Raw genomic sequence first — 19,864 nt, 5'->3', positions numbered from 1 at the left:
ATCCTACAGCTATTGTAAGCAATAATCATGAGCTTATAAACCAGAGTTCCACTGTTAGCACTGAGGTGGTGTGCAATAGTAGGAAGAGCACTTTATGCAGCTCACCCTGCACTATCAGCTTCAATGTAAATAACATGAGTAAGTCTACTGATATGCTTCCCAGTAAAGCATTAAAAACAATCAAGCAACCCAGAAAAGTGCTAAAAATAGCCCATATTAACATATGTAGCCTAAGAAACAAGGTCCAAGAAGTCAATAATTTGCTTGTAACAGAACATTCATATTCTGGCTATCTCTGAAACACACTTAAAAAGTACCTTTGATAATACAGTGGTAGCTGTATGGTTATAACATCTACCAAAAAGACAGAAATGCCAACGGAGGTCAGTGTCTATATTCAGAACTACATTCCTGTAAAGCTTAAAGACGATGTAATGTTAAATACTATTGATGTAATATGGCTACAGGTTAATCTGCCTCACCTAAAGCCCATTCTAGTGGGAAGCTGCTATAGACCACCAAGTGCTAACAGTCAGTATCTGGATAATATGTGTGAAATGCTTGATAAGGTATTTGATATCAACAGACAAGTCTATTTTCTGTGTGATTTAAATATTGACTGGCTATCATCAAGCTGCCCACTCAGGAAATGACTTCAAACTCTAAACAGTGCCTTCAAGCTGGATCAGGTTGTCAGTCAACCTACCAGGGTAGTTACAAACAGCACAGGAATTAAATCATCAACATGTATTGATCACATCTTTACTAACGCTGCAGATATTTGCTTTAAAGCAGTATCCAAATCCATAGGATGTAGTGATTACAATATAATAGCCATATCTAGGAAAACCAAAGTTCCAAAGGCTGGGCCTAATATAGTGTATAAGAGGTCATAAAATAAGATTTCTTGTGATACATATGTTGATGATGTAAAGAAAATGTGCTGGTCTGTGGTGTGTAATGAAGAGCAACTAGATGCTACACTTGACGCATTTATGAAACTGATTTTTCCAGTTACTAATAAGCAGCACCCATTAAGACAATGACTGTAAAAACTGTTAAATCCCCTTGGATTGATGTGGAATTGTATGGTTGAGAGGAATGAAGCATAAGGTATGGCAATTAAGTGTGGCGGTCCAACTGATTGGCAAACATACTGCAAATGAAGAAATCATGTGACTGAACTAAATAAAAATGAACTACACTATGAACCAAAGATAAATTATATCAAATACAATAGTAAAAAGCTTAGTGGCACCTTAAATAACATTTTGGGGGAAAAAATCCAACTCGGCTCCTTCATTCATTGAATCAGATGGCTCATTCATCACAAAGCCCACTGATTTTGCAAATACTACTTTAATGCCTTTTTCATTGGCAAGATAAGCAAATTTAGGGATGACATGCCAGCAACAAACACAGACACTACACATCCAAGTATATCGGACCAAATTTTGAAAGACAGGAATTTAATCAAATGTAATTCCGTAAAGTCAGTGTGGAAGAGGCGAAAAAATTATTATCAACAATGACAAGCCACCGGGATCTGACAATCTGGATGAAAAATTACAGAGGATAATAGCAGACGATATAGCCACTCCTATTTGCCACATCTTGAATTTAAGTCGACGAGAGAGCGTGTGCCCTCAGGCCTGGAGGGAACCTAAAGTCATTCCACTTCCCAAGAATAATAAAGCCCCCTTTACTGGCTCAAATAGCCGACGAATCAGCCTGTTACCAACAAAATATTGTGTTTGACCAGATACAATGCTTTTTAACAGTAAACAAATTGACAACAGAATTTCAGCTTGCTTATAGGGAAGTGTTTCAAATACTTGTTCTCCCCACTGTAAATAATATCCCCGCCAATTTGCATGGTTGAGTGTCTACGTGTGTAGCATGTAGTGCGTATAGCCTTAATATTGAGGATGATAATTGTAATCCATATCGTATCAACGTCATAGTTGCATCATAATTACCTTCAACATCATTGAAAAACACATCCCAGCATTTCCATAGCAATTGACATTTCACATGATCATGAAATAGGCCTTGCATTATTATTAATATAGAGACGGCTTCACTACAGTACAAATGTATCCCGTAAAATATGCTATTATTCCCCAACGTCACTATATATTATGTCTATGTGTATGTATAAGTTTGTATGTGTAAGCGAGCATGTAATTGAGTACTTATGTGTTCATATCCACTTCATAATCTTCAGATATTTTTACAGTTCCCATACTTTCTTTTTTTCGTAACCTGAAGTCCCTGTAGAATTTAGTACATCCATGGTGTTATAGAGCTGTCACGGAATAGCTGTCCATCTATAAAGATTTGGTCCACAATGAGAAAGGCACGCTTACCCCTCTACCTCAGTTGCCTCTGTTCAGGATACAGCCTCTTGCGATGTTAGTTTATCTCCCGTGGAAATTGGTAATTGAGACCGAATTTGGTCCCTTTAAGCTCACTTCCTTTTGTTGGTAGTGTTCAAATTTTGCGATTTTAGGTCGGGGACCCTAGGTCTTGTCGCTCCAAGTCTGTGTGCTCGGTGGAAAGCCACCTTCTTTACGGTCTCTAGAGGAAGTTTCAAGGCAAATTGCACAAATTATCTGATCGCACCCTCTGATTATTGGAAGCGTCTCAGGAATCACAGAAAATATTAGATTTTCACGCATGCTACAGCTTTCTATGTCTAGTAGAGACGTCATCATCACCCTGTTTTACCCTTTGTAGACAATCCATGTTGGAATCGTTGACTTTTACCATGGCAGTGAGTGCCTTGTTCTCTCCAAGGAGCGTAAAACTCCAAACACCCCCTCAGCCCTGCAACCTCCTCACACATCTTTTCCAGTGTTGCATGGATTCCAGCCAGAGCACTAGCCTCTACTCCAACAGTAATTATATCATCCGTGTCTGTAGATGAATATGTCTTTCTTTGCTTTTTTTCGGTCAGAGTTCTTTTGTCAGATAGCCAGATCTTTCCATGATGGAGTATGTTGTACCTTCAAAGGATAAAGCTGTTGTTACTCGTCGACTTCCCTCAGGATTTCCTTAGTATCCAGGTTGGCTCTTTACTGGAACCAGTTGTTTACAAAAGTTTTTAACAATGCGTCTTTCCCACGGCGATGACCGGTGTTTCTGTAGTACAGCCACCTAGCACTGTTGTTTGGTTAGCGGTGTTTCAGTAGTACAGCCACCTCGCACTGTTGATGTTACCAGCCTCAGACTTAATCTTGTGTGTTTGTCTGAAGCACAGCACTGTTTCCTTGTTGAAGTACCGTTGTACATGAATGCCAGACTTTGATGACAGGGTTTGAAGTCAACATTTGCCAACAAGAAGGACCGCCACGACACCTTCTTTATGATCGGAATCCCGTCAAATGGTCATTACTACAGTCACAACGTCATAAACCCTGTCTATTTCTAAAATGTATCTTCTTGATTAAAATCCATTAACACCAATTATGTTATCATGAATTGTTACGATATAGCCAATTTTTGACTTTGTGGATGTGCTATCTAGTAGAAACCTTGTCAATCATTTTTAGCTACCTAACTAGTCTCCTCCCTAGCTGATAATTTGTCATCTCGTTCCTTCCTTGATTCTAGCATGCATTTGTTTACAGTGCCAAATAGCAAGTGAATGAAATCCTCTTTCCTTCTTAATGTGTTTGAGCCAATCTGTTGTGTTGTGATAAGGTAGTCGTGGTATACAGAAGATAGCCATATCTGGTCAAATACCAAGTCTATATTATGGTAAGAACAGGTCAAATAAGCAAAGAGAAACAACAGTCCATCAGTCATTTAAGACATGAACGTCAGTCAATTTGGAAAATGTCAAGAACCAACAAGCGCTATGATGAAACTGGCTCTCATGAGGACTGCCACAGGAGATGAAGACCCAGAGTTTCCTCTGCTGCAGAGGATAAGTTCGTTCGAGTTAACTGCATCTCAGATTGCAGCCCAAGCAAATACTTTAGAGTTCAAGTAACAGAAACATCTCAACATCAACTGTTCAGAGATGACTGCATGAATTAGACCATGGTCGAATTGCTGTAAAGAAACCACTACTAAAGGACACCAATAAGAAGAAGACGCTTGGAGGAGGTGTGATGGTGTGGGGGTGCTTTGCTGGTGGCACTGTCTGTGATTTATTTAGAATTTAAGGCACACTTAACCAGCATGGCTACCACAGCATTCTGCAGCAATACGCCATCCCATCTAGTTTGCACTTAGTGTGACTATTATTTATTTTTCAACTGGACAATGACCCAGCATTCCTCCAGGCTGTGTAAGGGCTATTTGGAGTGCTAAATCAGATGATCTAGCCTCCACAATCACCTGACCTCAACCCAATAGAGATGGGTAGGATGAGTTGGACCGCAGAGTGAAGGAAAAGCAGCCAACAAGTGCTTAGCATATGTGGGAACTACTTTAAGAATGTTGGAAAAGCATTCCAGGTGAAGCTGGTTGAGAGAATGCCAAGAGTGTGCTAAGTTGCCATCAAGGCAAAGGGTGGCTACTTTGATATATTTTTATTTGTTGAACACTTTTTTGGTTACTACATGATTCCATGTGTTATTTCATAGTTTTGATATCTTCACTATTATTCTACAATGTATAAAACAGTCAAAAGAAAGAAAAACTACAAACTGTCCAAACTTTTGACTGGTACTGTACATATTAAATTGTGTTAGATATTTCTGAGCGTAAAGTGCCAGGTGGGACAATCTTGACTTCCTTTGATGTTTAGATGTGCTGTCTGTAATAACACTCATGAGTCAATGCAATTCATACAATGTTTTCTTAATACTGATTTGCAAAGTCTTTATTACATTTGTCAAACTGTGTGATGAAGAAACAAGTACTGTATTGCAGTTGAAAATAAGTTAGTTAATAGTTAGTCAAGAGAGGAAATAACAAAACTCAAATAAATATTTTAATCTACCTTATTATACGTTAAATAAATAACTGATAACCATTTTAGTCAGTGGACAGCACAGCTTGAAACCACATAAATTACATAGCTAATAAATACATAAACATACATGCTGTTCAGCTCAGCTGTAACTTTGATAAACAATCAGATGTATAATATAAAAAATTGTACAATGCACAAAACATGTGGATTATTAAGCACATTATGAATTGTATTTTCATGCTAAAAAATAAATAGATGCAAGTACCCAATGAAACCTCCTGATTAGCAGATATAGGTAGATAATTGGCTGTTCTTGTGATGACAATTGCCTACTGATGTTAGTGTTGTCACCTCAGAAGAGTCCGTTTCTGGTGGTGTACTGTACATTGTAAGATCTGCGCCTGTGCCAGCGTCTCCTTACAGCTGCACAGCAGCCACATAGCATACACTGCAAAAGAAAGATGGGGAAGCATGATTCACATGCAAAATATAATTGCAGAAATTAAACAGCTTATTAGGTGAAATACTTTGTAAACTATGTTCAGAGTAATCATGTGAACACAAGCCTATACGTACACATAGCAGGATCCACAGGGGTACCAGAATAATAGCGATGCCACAAGGAATGATAATGGCCAAAGCCCAGCCAGGAAACCCTCCAACACTTGTGGTATTGAAAGGAGTGGTCAGTAAAAGGGTAGGAAGTGGTGTGGTGCTGGTAGTTGTTGTTGGGGCAACAGTGGTGGTCAGGAGACCTAGAATGGAAATGAAAATACATTTTAGAGGGATTATAAACTTGTAATATGTCATATTATTTTTCTATTTAAAAAAAAATGTAAAATGTTTTTTTACACCTTTATTTAACTAGGCAAGTCAGTTAAAAACAAATTCTTATTTTCAATGATGGCCTAGGAACAGTGGGTTAACTGCCTGTTCAGGGGCAGAACGACAAATTTGTACCATGTCAGCTCAAGTTTGAACTTGCAACCTTCCGGTTCCTAGTCCAATGCTCTAACCACCAGGCTACCCTGCCGCCCCAAGTAGTAACCATATAACATTGATATATAAGTGTTTTCGAGATTGAGTATTATACACAAAAACGTAGAAATGACAACCGTATGGTAACTAAAGGAGCATACCTGAGACTTTTAAGACTTCCTGTAGAAAACCACTAGGGTAGTTGACATCTTCCTCTTTGTATACATACGTCACGTTTGCCCTGATTTCAGTGCCATCATCACTGTGGACATAAAAATGGGTTTTGTGTGAGAGTTAAACATGTTCCCTTCATCCTGTTTAGCTGTACAAGCAGCAGTTAAATGAAATCTGCAGAAATTCTAAAGAGTGCAGTTGAGAAAGATGGGTTGGTTGAAGGTTACGACGTTGTACTTACATGAAGTTGGCGTTGGGAAATTGAAACTGGTTGCCGTTTGGTTCACTGAGAAGTTGACGGAGCTAAAAGGGGACAAAACATCAAGTTATCAATTACGATCATGACCTGAACATGACCATGGATGTATCTTATGTGTAGAAGTACAGTATCTTACAAGTGTGTTAATTGAAAGCTGTATCTGGACGTAGGTCTCATTGGTGAATGTGAGTCTATTACTTAGAGACTCCAGGGTTACATTGGTTATTTTGAAACCAAGGTTGATGGCAAATGAAGTATCTGAAAGTTCTGTAAGCAGACAAAAACATGGTCACTATAACAACAGATCAAATTAACTGCTACAATTTAGGAGTTTCAATGACATAAAAAAACATTCAAGAAGTATTTAGATTGCAGGAGCCGTTGAATGTGTACTTATTAAGAAATGGTTTTATTGAGAGGACATAAATGTCTTCATGAAACCTAATTGCTTAAACTCACTGATATAAGTTGCATTCTGGAAGGTGGTTTGAGTGGTCTTGGATTGAAGAGACAGTTGCTTATTGACGGCACCAAGGACATCATCCTCAGTGGGGACTGGTGTTTTGAGGTTGAATATCAGTTTAACAAAAACCACAGCTGTGCCGAATCTAAGAGAAAATAAAAATACATGGAAAGTTACATTTCCTAAAGAAACCTGTGTACTTGCTAGCTTGTCTTAAAGTAATCATGGTTGTAAAATAAGTTATAGTATTGGCAGGCACTGCAGTAGTAATGGTAGTGACTGGTTATAATTGGAAAAAGAAAGTTGATGGAAAGATTGATTGATGGATAGGATAGGAAAGGATAGCCTGAACATATGAAAGTTGGTTCAGTCTCTCTTTCTTGAACGGTTCAAGAGTTAATATTATTTTTGTTGGTTATTATATGCAAATTTATACTCATTTAAATTGTTTTAGTTTAGAACGTTTAGAAAATTTAAAAATAATTAGAAAAAGTATGTAAGAAATTTAGTGGTCTTGCCTTCAGCAAGCACATTAATTATAATGGATTGGATTTATATTAAGCCTTTTGACCGATTGATGCACTCAAAGAGCTTTTCTAAAGAAAGGTTGACATTTTGGATGATTTTAATTAAAACATCAGTAGTTAACAACACAAGCATGGATATACATGGTTCATTGTTGCAAAGGTTCCTTGTTTGACAAAGTGTTAATTGAATTGATTGAAAACATTATAATAAATGATCTTGCTTACCTAGTTGTTGATGTCACTGAAGTCAAAAGGGTAGGAAGTGGTGTGGTGTTGGTAGTTGTTGTTGGGGCAACAGTGGTGGTCAGGAGACCTAGAATAGAAATGGAAATACATTTTAGAGGGATTATAAACTTGTAATATATCATATAACATTGATATATAAGTGTTTTCGAGATTTAGTATTTTACATGTTACATGCTGTTTGATAACTCACTGTCATAAAAAACATAGATATGACAACTGTATGGTAACAAAAGCAGCATACCTGAGACTTTTAAGACTTCCTGAAGAAAACCACTAGGGTGGTTGACATCTTCCTCTTTGTATACATATGTCACATTTGCCCTGATTTCAGTGCCATCAGCACTGTGAAAGTAAAATTGTGTTTTGTGTGAGAGTTAAACATGTTCCTTTCATCCTGTTTAGCTGCACAAGCAGCAACTAAATGAAATCTGCAGAAATTCTAAAGAGTGCAGTTGAGAAAGACAGGTTGGTTCAAGGTTATGACGTTGTACTTACATGAAGTTGGCGTTGGGAAATTGAAACTGTTTGCCATCTGGTTCACTGAGAACCTTATGGAGCTAAAAGGGGACAAAACATCAAGTTGTCAATTACTATCATGACCTGAACATGACCATGGATGTATCTTATGTGTAGAAGTACAGTATCTTACTAGTCTGTTAATTGAATCCTGTATCTGGGTTTCGGTCTCATTGGTGAGTGTGAGTCTATTACTTAGAGACTCCTGCGTTACATTGGTTATTTTGAAACCAAGGTCGATGGCAAATGAAGTATCTGTAAGTTCTGTGAGCACACAAAAAATGGTCACTATAGCAACAGATCAAATGAAGTGCTACAATTTAGGAGTTTCAACAACATTAAAAAACATTCAAGAAGTATTTAGATAGCAGGAGCAGTTGAATGTTTACTTATTAAGAGATTATTTTATAGAGTGGAAAAAAATGTCTTCATGAAGCCTAATTTGTTGAACTCACTGATATAAGTTGCATTCTGGAAGGTGGTTTGAGTGGTCGTGAATTGAGGAGACAATTGCTTCTTGACGGCACCAAGGACATCATCCTCAGTGGGGACTGGTGTTTTGACCTTGAATATCAGTTTAACAAAAACTCCAACTGTGCCGAATCTAAGAGAAAATAATAATACATGGAAAATTACATTTCCTAAAGAAAATGTGTGTACTTGCTAGCTTGTCTTAAAGTAATCATGGTTATAAAATAAGTTACAGGATTGGTAGTCACTGCAGTAGTAATGGTAGTGACTGGTTATAATTGGAAAAAGAAAGTTGATGGAAAGATTGATTGATGGATAGGATAGGAAAGGATAGCCTGAACATATGAAAGTTGGTTCGGTCTCTCTAGCTTGAACGGTTCAAGAGTTAATATTATTTTTGGTGGGTTATTATATGCTAATTTATACTCATTTATATTGTTTTAGTTTAGAACGTTTAGAAAAATGAAAAATAATTAGAAAAAGTATGTAAGAAATCTAGTGGTCTTGCCTTCAGCAAGCACATTAATAATAATGGATTGGATTTATATTAAGCCTTTTGACCGATTGATGCACTCAAAGAGCTTTTCTAAAGAAAGGTTGACATTTTGGATGATTTTAATTAAAACATCAGTAGTTAACGACACAAGCATGGATATACATGGTTCATTGTTGCAAAGGTTCCTTGTTTGACAAAGTGTTAATTGAATTGATTGAAAACATTATAATAAATGATCTTGCTTACCTAGTTGTTGATGTCACTGAAGTCAAAAGGGTAGGAAGTGGTGTGGTGTTGGTAGTTGTTGTTGGGGCAACAGTGGTGGTCAGGAGACCTAGAATAGAAATGGAAATACATTTTAGAGGGATTATAAACTTGTAATATGTCATGTAACATTGATATATAAGTGTTTTCGAGATTGAGTATTATACACGTTACATGGTGTTTGATAACTCACTGTCATACAAAAACATAGAAATGACAACCGTATGGTAACAAAAGCAGCATACCTGAGACTTTTAAGAGTTCCTGTAGAAAACCACTAGGGTGGTTGACATCTTCCTCTTTGTATACATACGTCACGTTTGCCTGATTTCAGTGCCATCATCACTGTGGACATAAAAATGGGTTTTGTGTGAGAGTTAAACATGTTCCTTTCATCCTGTTTAGCTGCACAAGCAGCAACTAAATGAAATCTGCAGAAATTCTAAAGAGTGCAGTTGAGAAAGACGGGTTGGTTCAAGGTTATGACGTTGTACTTACATGAAGTTGGCGTTGGGAAATTGAAACTGTTTGCCATCTGGTTCACTGAGAACCTTATGGAGCTAAAAGGGGACAAAACATCAAGTTGTCAATTACTATCATGACCTGAACATGACCATGGATGTATCTTATGTGTAGAAGTACAGTATCTTACTAGTCTGTTAATTGAATCCTGTATCTGGGTTTCGGTCTCATTGGTGAGTGTGAGTCTATTACTTAGAGACTCCTGGGTTACATTGGTTATTTTGAAACCAAGGTCGATGGCAAATGAAGTATCTGTAAGTTCTGTGAGCACACAAAAAATGGTCACTATAGCAACAGATCAAATGAAGTGCTACAATTTAGGAGTTTCAACAACATTAAAAAACATTCAAGAAGTATTTAGATAGCAGGAGCAGTTGAATGTTTACTTATTAAGAGATTATTTAATAGAGTGGAAAAAATGTCTTCATGAAGCCTAATTTGTTGAACTCACTGATATAAGTTGCATTCTGGAAGGTGGTTTGAGTGGTCGTGAATTGAGGAGACAATTGCTTCTTGACGGCACCAAGGACATCATCCTCAGTGGGGACTGGTGTTTTGACCTTGAATATCAGTTTAACAAAAACCCCAACTGTGCCGAATCTAAGAGAAAATAATAATACATGGAAAATTACATTTCCTAAAGAAAATGTGTGTACTTGCTAGCTTGTCTTAAAGTAATCATGGTTATAAAATAAGTTACAGGATTGGTAGTCACTGCAGTAGTAATGGTAGTGACTGGTTATAATTGGAAAAAGAAAGTTGATGGAAAGATTGATTGATGGATAGGATAGGAAAGGATAGCCTGAACATATGAAAGTTGGTTCGGTCTCTAGCTTGAACGGTTCAAGAGTTAATATTATTTTTGGTGGGTTATTATATGCTAATTTATACTCATTTAAATTGTTTTAGTTTAGAACTTTTAGAAAAATTTAAAATAATTAGAAAAAGTATGTAAGAAATCTAGTGGTCTTGCCTTCAGCAAGCACATTAATTATAATGGATTGGATTTATATTAAGCCTTTTGACCGATTGATGCACTCAAAGAGCTTTTTAAAGAAAGGTTGACATTTTGGATGATTTTAATTAAAACATCAGTAGTTAACAACACAAGCATGGATATACATGGTTCATTGTTGCAAAGGTTCCTTGTTTGACAAAGTGTTAATTGAATTGATTGAAAACATTATAATAAATGATCTTGCTTACCTAGTTGTTGATGTCACTGAAGTCAAAAGGGTAGGAAGTGGAGTGGTGTTGGTAGTTGTTGTTGGGGCAACAGTGGTGGTCAGGAGACCTAGAATAGAAATGGAAATACATTTTAGAGGATTATAAACTTGTAATATGTCATATAACATTGATATATAAGTGTTTTCGAGATTGAGTATTATACACGTTACATGGTGTTTGATAACTCACTGTCATAAATAAACATAGAAATGACAACCGTATGGTAACAAAAGCAGCATACCTGAGACTTTTAAGACTTCCTGTAGAAAACCACTAGGGTGGTTGACATCTTCCTCTTTGTATACATACGTCACGTTTGCCGTGATTTCAGTGCCATCATCACTGTGGACGTAAAAATGGGTTTTGTGTGAGAGTTAAACATGTTCCTTTCATCCTGTTTAGCTGCACAAGCAGCAGCTAAATGAAATCTGCAGAAATTCTAAAGAGTGCAGTTGAGAAAGACGGGTTGGTTCAAGGTTATGACGTTGTACTTACATGAAGTTGGCATTGGGAAATTTAAACTGTTTGCCATCTGGTTCACTGAGAACCTTATGGAGCTAAAAGGGGACAAAACATCAAGTTGTCAATTACTATCATGACCTGAACATGACCATGGATGTATCTTATGTGTAGAAGTACAGTATCTTACTAGTCTGTTAATTGAATCCTGTATCTGGGTTTCGGTCTCATTGGTGAGTGTGAGTCTATTACTTAGAGACTCCTGGTTACATTGGTTATTTTGAAACCAAGGTCGATGGCAAATGAAGTATCTGTAAGTTCTGTGAGCACACAAAAAATGGTCACTATAGCAACAGATCAAATGAAGTGCTACAATTTAGGAGTTTCAACAACATTAAAAAACATTCAAGAAGTATTTAGATAGCAGGAGCAGTTGAATGTTTACTTATTAAGAGATTATTTAATAGAGTGGAAAAAAATGTCTTCATGAAGCCTAATTTGTTGAACTCACTGATATAAGTTGCATTCTGGAAGGTGGTTTGAGTGGTCGTGAATTGAGGAGACAATTGCTTCTTAACGGCACCAAGGACATCATCCTCAGTGGGGACTGGTGTTTTGACCTTGAATATCAGTTTAACAAAAACCCAACTGTGCCGAATCTAAGAGAAAATAATAATACATGGAAAATTACATTTCCTAAAGAAAATGTGTGTACTTGCTAGCTTGTCTTAAAGTAATCATGGTTATAAAATAAGTTACAGGATTGGTAGTCACTGCAGTAGTAATGGTAGTGACTGGTTATAATTGGAAAAAGAAAGTTGATGGAAAGATTGATTGATGGATAGGATAGGAAAGGATAGCCTGAACATATGAAAGTTGGTTCGGTCTCTCTAGCTTGAACGGTTCAAGAGTTAATATTATTTTTGGTGGGTTATTATATGCTAATTTATACTCATTTAAATTGTTTTAGTTTAGAAAGTTTAGAAAATGTTAAAATAATTAGAAAAAGTATGTAAGAAATCTAGTGGTCTTGCCTTCAGCAAGCACATTAATTATAATGGATTGGATTTATATTAAGCCTTTTGACCGATTGATGCACTCAAAGAGCTTTTTAAAGAAAGGTTGACATTTTGGATGATTTTAATTAAAACATCAGTAGTTAACAACACAAGCATGGATATACATGGTTCATTGTTGCAAAGGTTCCTTGTTTGACAAAGTGTTAATTGAATTGATTGAAAACATTATAATAAATGATCTTGCTTACCTAGTTGTTGATGTCACTGAAGTCAAAAGGGTAGGAAGTGGAGTGGTGTTGGTAGTTGTTGTTGGGGCAACAGTGGTGGTCAGGAGACCTAGAATAGAAATGGAAATACATTTTAGAGGGATTATAAACTTGTAATATGTCATGTAACATTGATATATAAGTGTTTTCGAGATTGAGTATTATACACGTTACATGGTGTTTGATAACTCACTGTCATAAATAAACATAGAAATGACAACCGTATGGTAACAAAAGCAGCATACCTGAGACTTTTAAGACTTCCTGTAGAAAACCACTAGGGTGGTTGACATCTTCCTCTTTGTATACATACGTCACGTTTGCCGTGATTTCAGTGCCATCATCACTGTGGACGTAAAAATGGGTTTTGTGTGAGAGTTAAACATGTTCCTTTCATCCTGTTTAGCTGCACAAGCAGCAACTAAATGAAATCTGCAGAAATTCTAAAGAGTGCAGTTGAGAAAGACGGGTTGGTTCAAGGTTTTGACGTTGTACTTACATGAAGTTGGCATTGGGAAATTGAAACTGTTTGCCATCTGGTTCACTGAGAACCTTATGGAGCTAAAAGGGGACAAAACATCAAGTTGTCAATTACTATCATGACCTGAACATGACCATGGATGTATCTTATGTGTAGAAGTACAGTATCTTACTAGTCTGTTAATTGAATCCTGTATCTGGGTTTCGGTCTCATTGGTGAGTGTGAGTCTATTACTTAGAGACTCCTGGGTTACATTGGTTATTTTGAAACCAAGGTCGATGGCAAATGAAGTATCTGTAAGTTCTGTGAGCACACAAAAAATGGTCACTATAGCAACAGATCAAATGAAGTGCTACAATTTAGGAGTTTCAACAACATTAAAAAACATTCAAGAAGTATTTAGATAGCAGGAGCAGTTGAATGTTTACTTATTAAGAGATTATTTAATAGAGTGGAAAAAAATGTCTTCATGAAGCCTAATTTGTTGAACTCACTGATATAAGTTGCATTCTGGAAGGTGGTTTGAGTGGTCGTGAATTGAGGAGACAATTGCTTCTTAACGGCACCAAGGACATCATCCTCAGTGGGGACTGGTGTTTTGACCTTGAATATCAGTTTAACAAAAACCCAACTGTGCCGAATCTAAGAGAAAATAATAATACATGGAAAATTACATTTCCTAAAGAAAATGTGTGTACTTGCTAGCTTGTCTTAAAGTAATCATGGTTATAAAATAAGTTACAGGATTGGTAGTCACTGCAGTAGTAATGGTAGTGACTGGTTATAATTGGAAAAAGAAAGTTGATGGAAAGATTGATTGATGGATAGGATAGGAAAGGATAGCCTGAACATATGAAAGTTGGTTCGGTCTCTCTAGCTTGAACGGTTCAAGAGTTAATATTATTTTTGGTGGGTTATTATATGCTAATTTATACTCATTTAAATTGTTTTAGTTTAGAACGTTTAGAAAAATGTAAAATAATTAGAAAAAGTATGTAAGAAATCTAGTGGTCTTGCCTTCAGCAAGCACATTAATTATAATGGATTGGATTTATATTAAGCCTTTTGACCGATTGATGCACTCAAAGAGCTTTTCTAAAGAAAGGTTGACATTTTGGATGCTTTTAATTAAAACATCAGTAGTTAACAACACAAGCATGGATATACATGGTTCATTGTTGCAAAGGTTCCTTGTTTGACAAAGTGTTAATTGAATTGATTGAAAACATTATAATAAATGATCTTGCTTACCTAGTTGTTGATGTCACTGAAGTCAAAAGGGTAGGAAGTGGTGTGGTGTTGGTAGTTGTTGTTGGGGCAACAGTGGTGGTCAGGAGACCTAGAATAGAAATGGAAATACATTTTAGAGGGATTATAAACTTGTAATATGTCATATAACATTGATATATAAGTGTTTTCGAGATTGAGTCTTATACACGTTACATGGTGTTTGATAACTCACTGTCATAAATAAACATAGAAATGACAACCGTATGGTAACAAAGCAGCATACCTGAGACTTTTAAGACTTCCTGTAGAAAACCACTAGGGTGGTTGACATCTTCCTCTTTGTATACATACGTCACGTTTGCCGTGATTTCAGTGCCATCATCACTGTGGACGTAAAAATGGGTTTTGTGTGAGAGTTAAACATGTTCCCTTCATCCTGTTTAGCTGTACAAGCAGCAGCTAAATGAAATCTGCAGAAATTCTAAAGAGTGCAGTTGAGAAAGATGGGTTGGTTCAAGGTTTTGACGTTGTACTTACATGAGGTTGGCATTGGGAAATTTAAACTGTTTGCCATCTGGTTCACTGAGAACCTTTGGAGCTAAAAGGGGACAAAACATCAAGTTGTCAATTACTATCATGACCTGAACATGACCATGGATGTATCTTATGTGTAGAAGTACAGTATCTTACTAGTCTGTTAATTGAATCCTGTATCTGGGTTTCGGTCTCATTGGTGAGTGTGAGTCTATTACTTAGAGACTCCTGGGTTACATTGGTTATTTTGAAACCAAGGTCGATGGCAAATGAAGTATCTGTAAGTTCTGTGAGCACACAAAAAAATGGTCACTATAGCAACAGATCAAATTAAGTGCTACAATTTAGGAGTTTCAACAACATTAAAAAACATTCAAGAAGTATTTAGATAGCAGGAGCAGTTGAATGTTTACTTATTAAGAGATTATTTAATAGAGTGGAAAAAATGTCTTCATGAAGCCTAATTTGTTGAACTCACTGATATAAGTTGCATTCTGGAAGGTGGTTTGAGTGGTCGTGAATTGAGGAGACAATTGCTTCTTGACGGCACCAAGGACATCATCCTCAGTGGGGACTGGTGTTTTGACCTTGAATATCAGTTTAACAAAAACCCAACTGTGCCGAATCTAAGAGAAAATAATAATACATGGAAAATTACATTTCCTAAAGAAAATGTGTGTACTTGCTAGCTTGTCTTAAAGTAATCATGGTTATAAAATAAGTTACAGGATTGGTAGTCACTGCAGTAGTAATGGTAGTGACTGGTTATAATTGGAAAAAGAAAGTTGATGGAAAGATTGATTGATGGATAGGATAGGAAAGGATAGCCTGAACATATGAAAGTTGGTTCGGTCTCTCTAGCTTGAACGGTTCAAGAGTTAATATTATTTTTGGTGGGTTATTATATGCTAATTTATACTCATTTAAATTGTTTTAGTTTAGAACGTTTAGAAAAATGTAAAATAATTAGAAAAAGTATGTAAGAAATCTAGTGGTCTTGCCTTCAGCAAGCACATTAATTATAATGGATTGGATTTATATTAAGCCTTTTGACCGATTGATGCACTCAAAGAGCTTTTCTAAAGAAAGGTTGACATTTTGGATGATTTTAATTAAAACATCAGTAGTTAACAACACAAGCATGGATATACATGGTTCATTGTTGCAAAGGTTCCTTGATTGACAAAGTGTTAATTGAATTGATTGAAAACATTATAATAAATGATCTTGCTTACCTAGTTGTTGATGTCACTGAAGTCAAAAGGGTAGGAAGTGGTGTGGTGTTGGTAGTTGTTGTTGGGGCAACAGTGGTGGTTCAGGAGACCTAGAATAGAAATGGAAATACATTTTAGAGGGATTATAAACTTGTAATATGTCATATAACATTGATATATAAGTGTTTTCGAGATTGAGTATTATACACGTTACATGGTGTTTGATAACTCACTGTCATACAAAAACATAGAAATGACAACCGTATGGTAACAAAAGCAGCATACCTGAGACTTTTAAGAGTTCCTGTAGAAAACCACTAGGGTGGTTGACATCTTCCTCTTTGTATACATACGTCACGTTTGCCGTGATTTCAGTGCCATCATCACTGTGGACGTAAAAATGGGATTTGTGTGAGAGTTAAACATGTTCCTTTCATCCTGTTTAGCTGCACAAGCAGCAGCTAAATGAAATCTGCAGAAATTCTAAAGAGTGCAGTTGAGAAAGATGGGTTGGTTCAAGGTTATGACGTTGTACTTACATGAGGTTGGCATTGGGAAATTTGAAACTGTTTGCCATCTGGTTCACTGAGAACCTTATGGAGCTAAAAGGGGACAAAACATCAAGTTGTCAATTACTATCATGACCTGAACATGACCATGGATGTATCTTATGTGTAGAAGTACAGTATCTTACTAGTCTGTTAATTGAATCCTGTATCTGGGTTTCGGTCTCATTGGTGAGTGTGAGTCTATTACTTAGAGACTCCTGCGTTACATTGGTTATTTTGAAACCAAGGTCGATGGCAAATGAAGTATCTGTAAGTTCTGTGAGCACACAAAAAATGGTCACTATAGCAACAGATCAAATGAAGTGCTACAATTTAGGAGTTTCAACAACATTAAAAAACATTCAAGAAGTATTTAGATAGCAGGAGCAGTTGAATGTTTACTTATTAAGAGATTATTTTATAGAGTGGAAAAAAATGTCTTCATGAAGCCTAATTTGTTGAACTCACTGATATAAGTTGCATTCTGGAAGGTGGTTTGAGTGGTCGTGAATTGAGGAGACAATTGCTTCTTGACGGCACCAAGGACATCATCCTCAGTGGGGACTGGTGTTTTGACCTTGAATATCAGTTTAACAAAAACCCAACTGTGCCGAATCTAAGAGAAAATAATAATACATGGAAAATTACATTTCCTAAAGAAAATGTGTGTACTTGCTAGCTTGTCTTAAAGTAATCATGGTTATAAAATAAGTTACAGGATTGGTAGTCACTGCAGTAGTAATGGTAGTGACTGGTTATAATTGGAAAAAGAAAGTTGATGGAAAGATTGATTGATGGATAGGATAGGAAAGGATAGCCTGAACATATGAAAGTTGGTTCGGTCTCTCTAGCTTGAACGGTTCAAGAGTTAATATTATTTTTGGTGGGTTATTATATGCTAATTTATACTCATTTAAATTGTTTTAGTTTAGAAAGTTTAGAAAATGTTAAAATAATTAGAAAAAGTATGTAAGAAATCTAGTGGTCTTGCCTTCAGCAAGCACATTAATTATAATGGATTGGATTTATATTAAGCCTTTTGACCGATTGATGCACTCAAAGAGCTTTTTAAAGAAAGGTTGACATTTTGGATGATTTTAATTAAAACATCAGTAGTTAACAACACAAGCATGGATATACATGGTTCATTGTTGCAAAGGTTCCTTGTTTGACAAAGTGTTAATTGAATTGATTGAAAACATTATAATAAATGATCTTGCTTACCTAGTTGTTGATGTCACTGAAGTCAAAAGGGTAGGAAGTGGAGTGGTGTTGGTAGTTGTTGTTGGGGCAACAGTGGTGGTCAGGAGACCTAGAATAGAAATGGAAATACATTTTAGAGGGATTATAAACTTGTAATATGTCATGTAACATTGATATATAAGTGTTTTCGAGATTGAGTATTATACACGTTACATGGTGTTTGATAACTCACTGTCATAAATAAACATAGAAATGACAACCGTATGGTAACAAAAGCAGCATACCTGAGACTTTTAAGACTTCCTGTAGAAAACCACTAGGGTGGTTGACATCTTCCTCTTTGTATACATACGTCACGTTTGCCGTGATTTCAGTGCCATCATCACTGTGGACGTAAAAATGGGTTTTGTGTGAGAGTTAAACATGTTCCTTTCATCCTGTTTAGCTGCACAAGCAGCAGCTAAATGAAATCTGCAGAAATTCTAAAGAGTGCAGTTGAGAAAGATGGGTTGGTTCAAGGTTATGACGTTGTACTTACATGAAGTTGGCGTTGGGAAATTGAAACTGTTTGCCGTCTGGTTCACTGAGCACCTTATGGAGCTAAAAGGGACAAAACATCAAGTTGTCAATTACTATCATGACCTGAACATGACCATGGATGTATCTTATGTGTAGAAGTACAGTATCTTACTAGTCTGTTAATTGAATCCTGTATCTGGGTTTCGGTCTCATTGGTGAGTGTGAGTCTATTACTTAGAGACTCCTGGGTTACATTGGTTATTTTGAAACCAAGGTCGATGGCAAATGAAGTATCTGTAAGTTCTGTGAGCACACAAAAAAATGGTCACTATAGCAACAGATCAAATTAAGTGCTACAATTTAGGAGTTTCAACAACATTAAAAAACATTCAAGAAGTATTTAGATAGCAGGAGCAGTTGAATGTTTACTTATTAAGAGATTATTTTATAGAGTGGAAAAAATGTCTTCATGAAGCCTAATTTGTTGAACTCACTGATATAAGTTGCATTCTGGAAGGTGGTTTGAGTGGTCGTGAATTGAGGAGACAATTGCTTCTTGACGGCACCAAGGACATCATCCTCAGTGGGGACTGGTGTTTTGACCTTGAATATCAGTTTAACAAAAACTCCAACTGTGCCGAATCTAAGAGAAAATAATAATACATGGAAAATTACATTTCCTAAAGAAAATGTGTGTACTTGCTAGCTTGTCTTAAAGTAATCATGGTTATAAAATAAGTTACAGGATTGGTAGTCACTGCAGTAGTAATGGTAGTGACTGGTTATAATTGGAAAAAGAAAGTTGATGGAAAGATTGATTGATGGATAGGATAGGAAAGGATAGCCTGAACATATGAAAGTTGGTTCGGTCTCTCTAGCTTGAACGGTTCAAGAGTTAATATTATTTTTGGTGGGTTATTATATGCTAATTTATACTCATTTAAATTGTTTTAGTTTAGAACGTTTAGAAAAATGTAAAATAATTAGAAAAAGTATGTAAGAAATCTAGTGGTCTTGCCTTCAGCAAGCACATTAATTATAATGGATTGGATTTATATTAAGCCTTTTGACCGATTGATGCACTCAAAGAGCTTTTCTAAAGAAAGGTTGACATTTTGGATGATTTTAATTAAAACATCAGTAGTTAACAACACAAGCATGGATATACATGGTTCATTGTTGCAAAGGTTCCTTGATTGACAAAGTGTTAATTGAATTGATTGAAAACATTATAATAAATGATCTTGCTTACCTAGTTGTTGATGTCACTGAAGTCAAAAGGGTAGGAAGTGGTGTGGTGTTGGTAGTTGTTGTTGGGGCA

At 36.2% G+C, this 19,864-nt stretch overlaps 1 protein-coding gene and 4 long non-coding RNA genes across 5 annotated transcripts; all 5 read right to left on the bottom strand.

Annotated features, from left to right (window-relative positions):
- Positions 1-4,818: 4,818 nt before the first annotated feature.
- LOC124044362 lies at positions 4,819-11,667 on the bottom strand. The gene is made up of 10 exons (XM_046364015.1): positions 11,662-11,667; positions 11,566-11,627; positions 11,312-11,412; positions 11,050-11,137; positions 6,798-6,946; positions 6,475-6,605; positions 6,321-6,382; positions 6,067-6,167; positions 5,504-5,682; positions 4,819-5,375 (listed from the first exon to the last, which is right to left on the bottom strand). The coding sequence occupies exons 1-10, from the start codon at positions 11,665-11,667 to the stop codon at positions 5,280-5,282; spliced, it is 975 nt and encodes a 324-aa protein (XP_046219971.1). The 3' UTR covers positions 4,819-5,279.
- Positions 8,105-9,597, bottom strand: LOC124043439. The gene is made up of 5 exons (XR_006840310.1): positions 9,567-9,597; positions 9,304-9,391; positions 8,546-8,694; positions 8,224-8,354; positions 8,105-8,131 (listed from the first exon to the last, which is right to left on the bottom strand). It is a non-coding gene; the product is annotated as an uncharacterized LOC124043439 (long non-coding RNA).
- Positions 11,668-12,173: 506 nt separating the features above from the next.
- LOC124043446 lies at positions 12,174-13,350 on the bottom strand. The gene is made up of 4 exons (XR_006840316.1): positions 13,314-13,350; positions 13,060-13,160; positions 12,797-12,884; positions 12,174-12,188 (listed from the first exon to the last, which is right to left on the bottom strand). It is a non-coding gene; the product is annotated as an uncharacterized LOC124043446 (long non-coding RNA).
- A 111-nt stretch (positions 13,351-13,461) lies between these two features.
- Positions 13,462-14,948, bottom strand: LOC124043441. Its single transcript, XR_006840312.1, has 4 exons — positions 14,809-14,948; positions 14,547-14,634; positions 13,790-13,937; positions 13,462-13,598 (listed from the first exon to the last, which is right to left on the bottom strand). It is a non-coding gene; the product is annotated as an uncharacterized LOC124043441 (long non-coding RNA).
- A 1,900-nt stretch (positions 14,949-16,848) lies between these two features.
- Positions 16,849-17,424, bottom strand: LOC124043440. Its single transcript, XR_006840311.1, has 3 exons — positions 17,290-17,424; positions 16,968-17,098; positions 16,849-16,875 (listed from the first exon to the last, which is right to left on the bottom strand). It is a non-coding gene; the product is annotated as an uncharacterized LOC124043440 (long non-coding RNA).
- Positions 17,425-19,864: the final 2,440 nt, after the last annotated feature.

Source organism: Oncorhynchus gorbuscha, linkage group LG09 (assembly GCF_021184085.1).
Source record: "Oncorhynchus gorbuscha isolate QuinsamMale2020 ecotype Even-year linkage group LG09, OgorEven_v1.0, whole genome shotgun sequence".
NCBI lineage: Eukaryota > Metazoa > Chordata > Actinopteri > Salmoniformes > Salmonidae > Oncorhynchus > Oncorhynchus gorbuscha.
Note: the sequence above shows the minus strand (reverse complement) of the source record. Positions and strands in the feature narration are given on the sequence as shown.

Bases quoted from the DNA above. Each gene is read 5' to 3' on its own strand.
- LOC124044362 (XM_046364015.1), bottom strand. The intron at 6,947-11,049 runs GTAAGCAAGATC...ATTTTCTCTTAG, and splicing joins TCAGTGACATCAACAACTAG to ATTCGGCACAGCTGTGGTTT. The intron at 6,606-6,797 runs GTGAGTTTAAGC...GTCTGCTTACAG, and splicing joins CCAGAATGCAACTTATATCA to AACTTTCAGATACTTCATTT.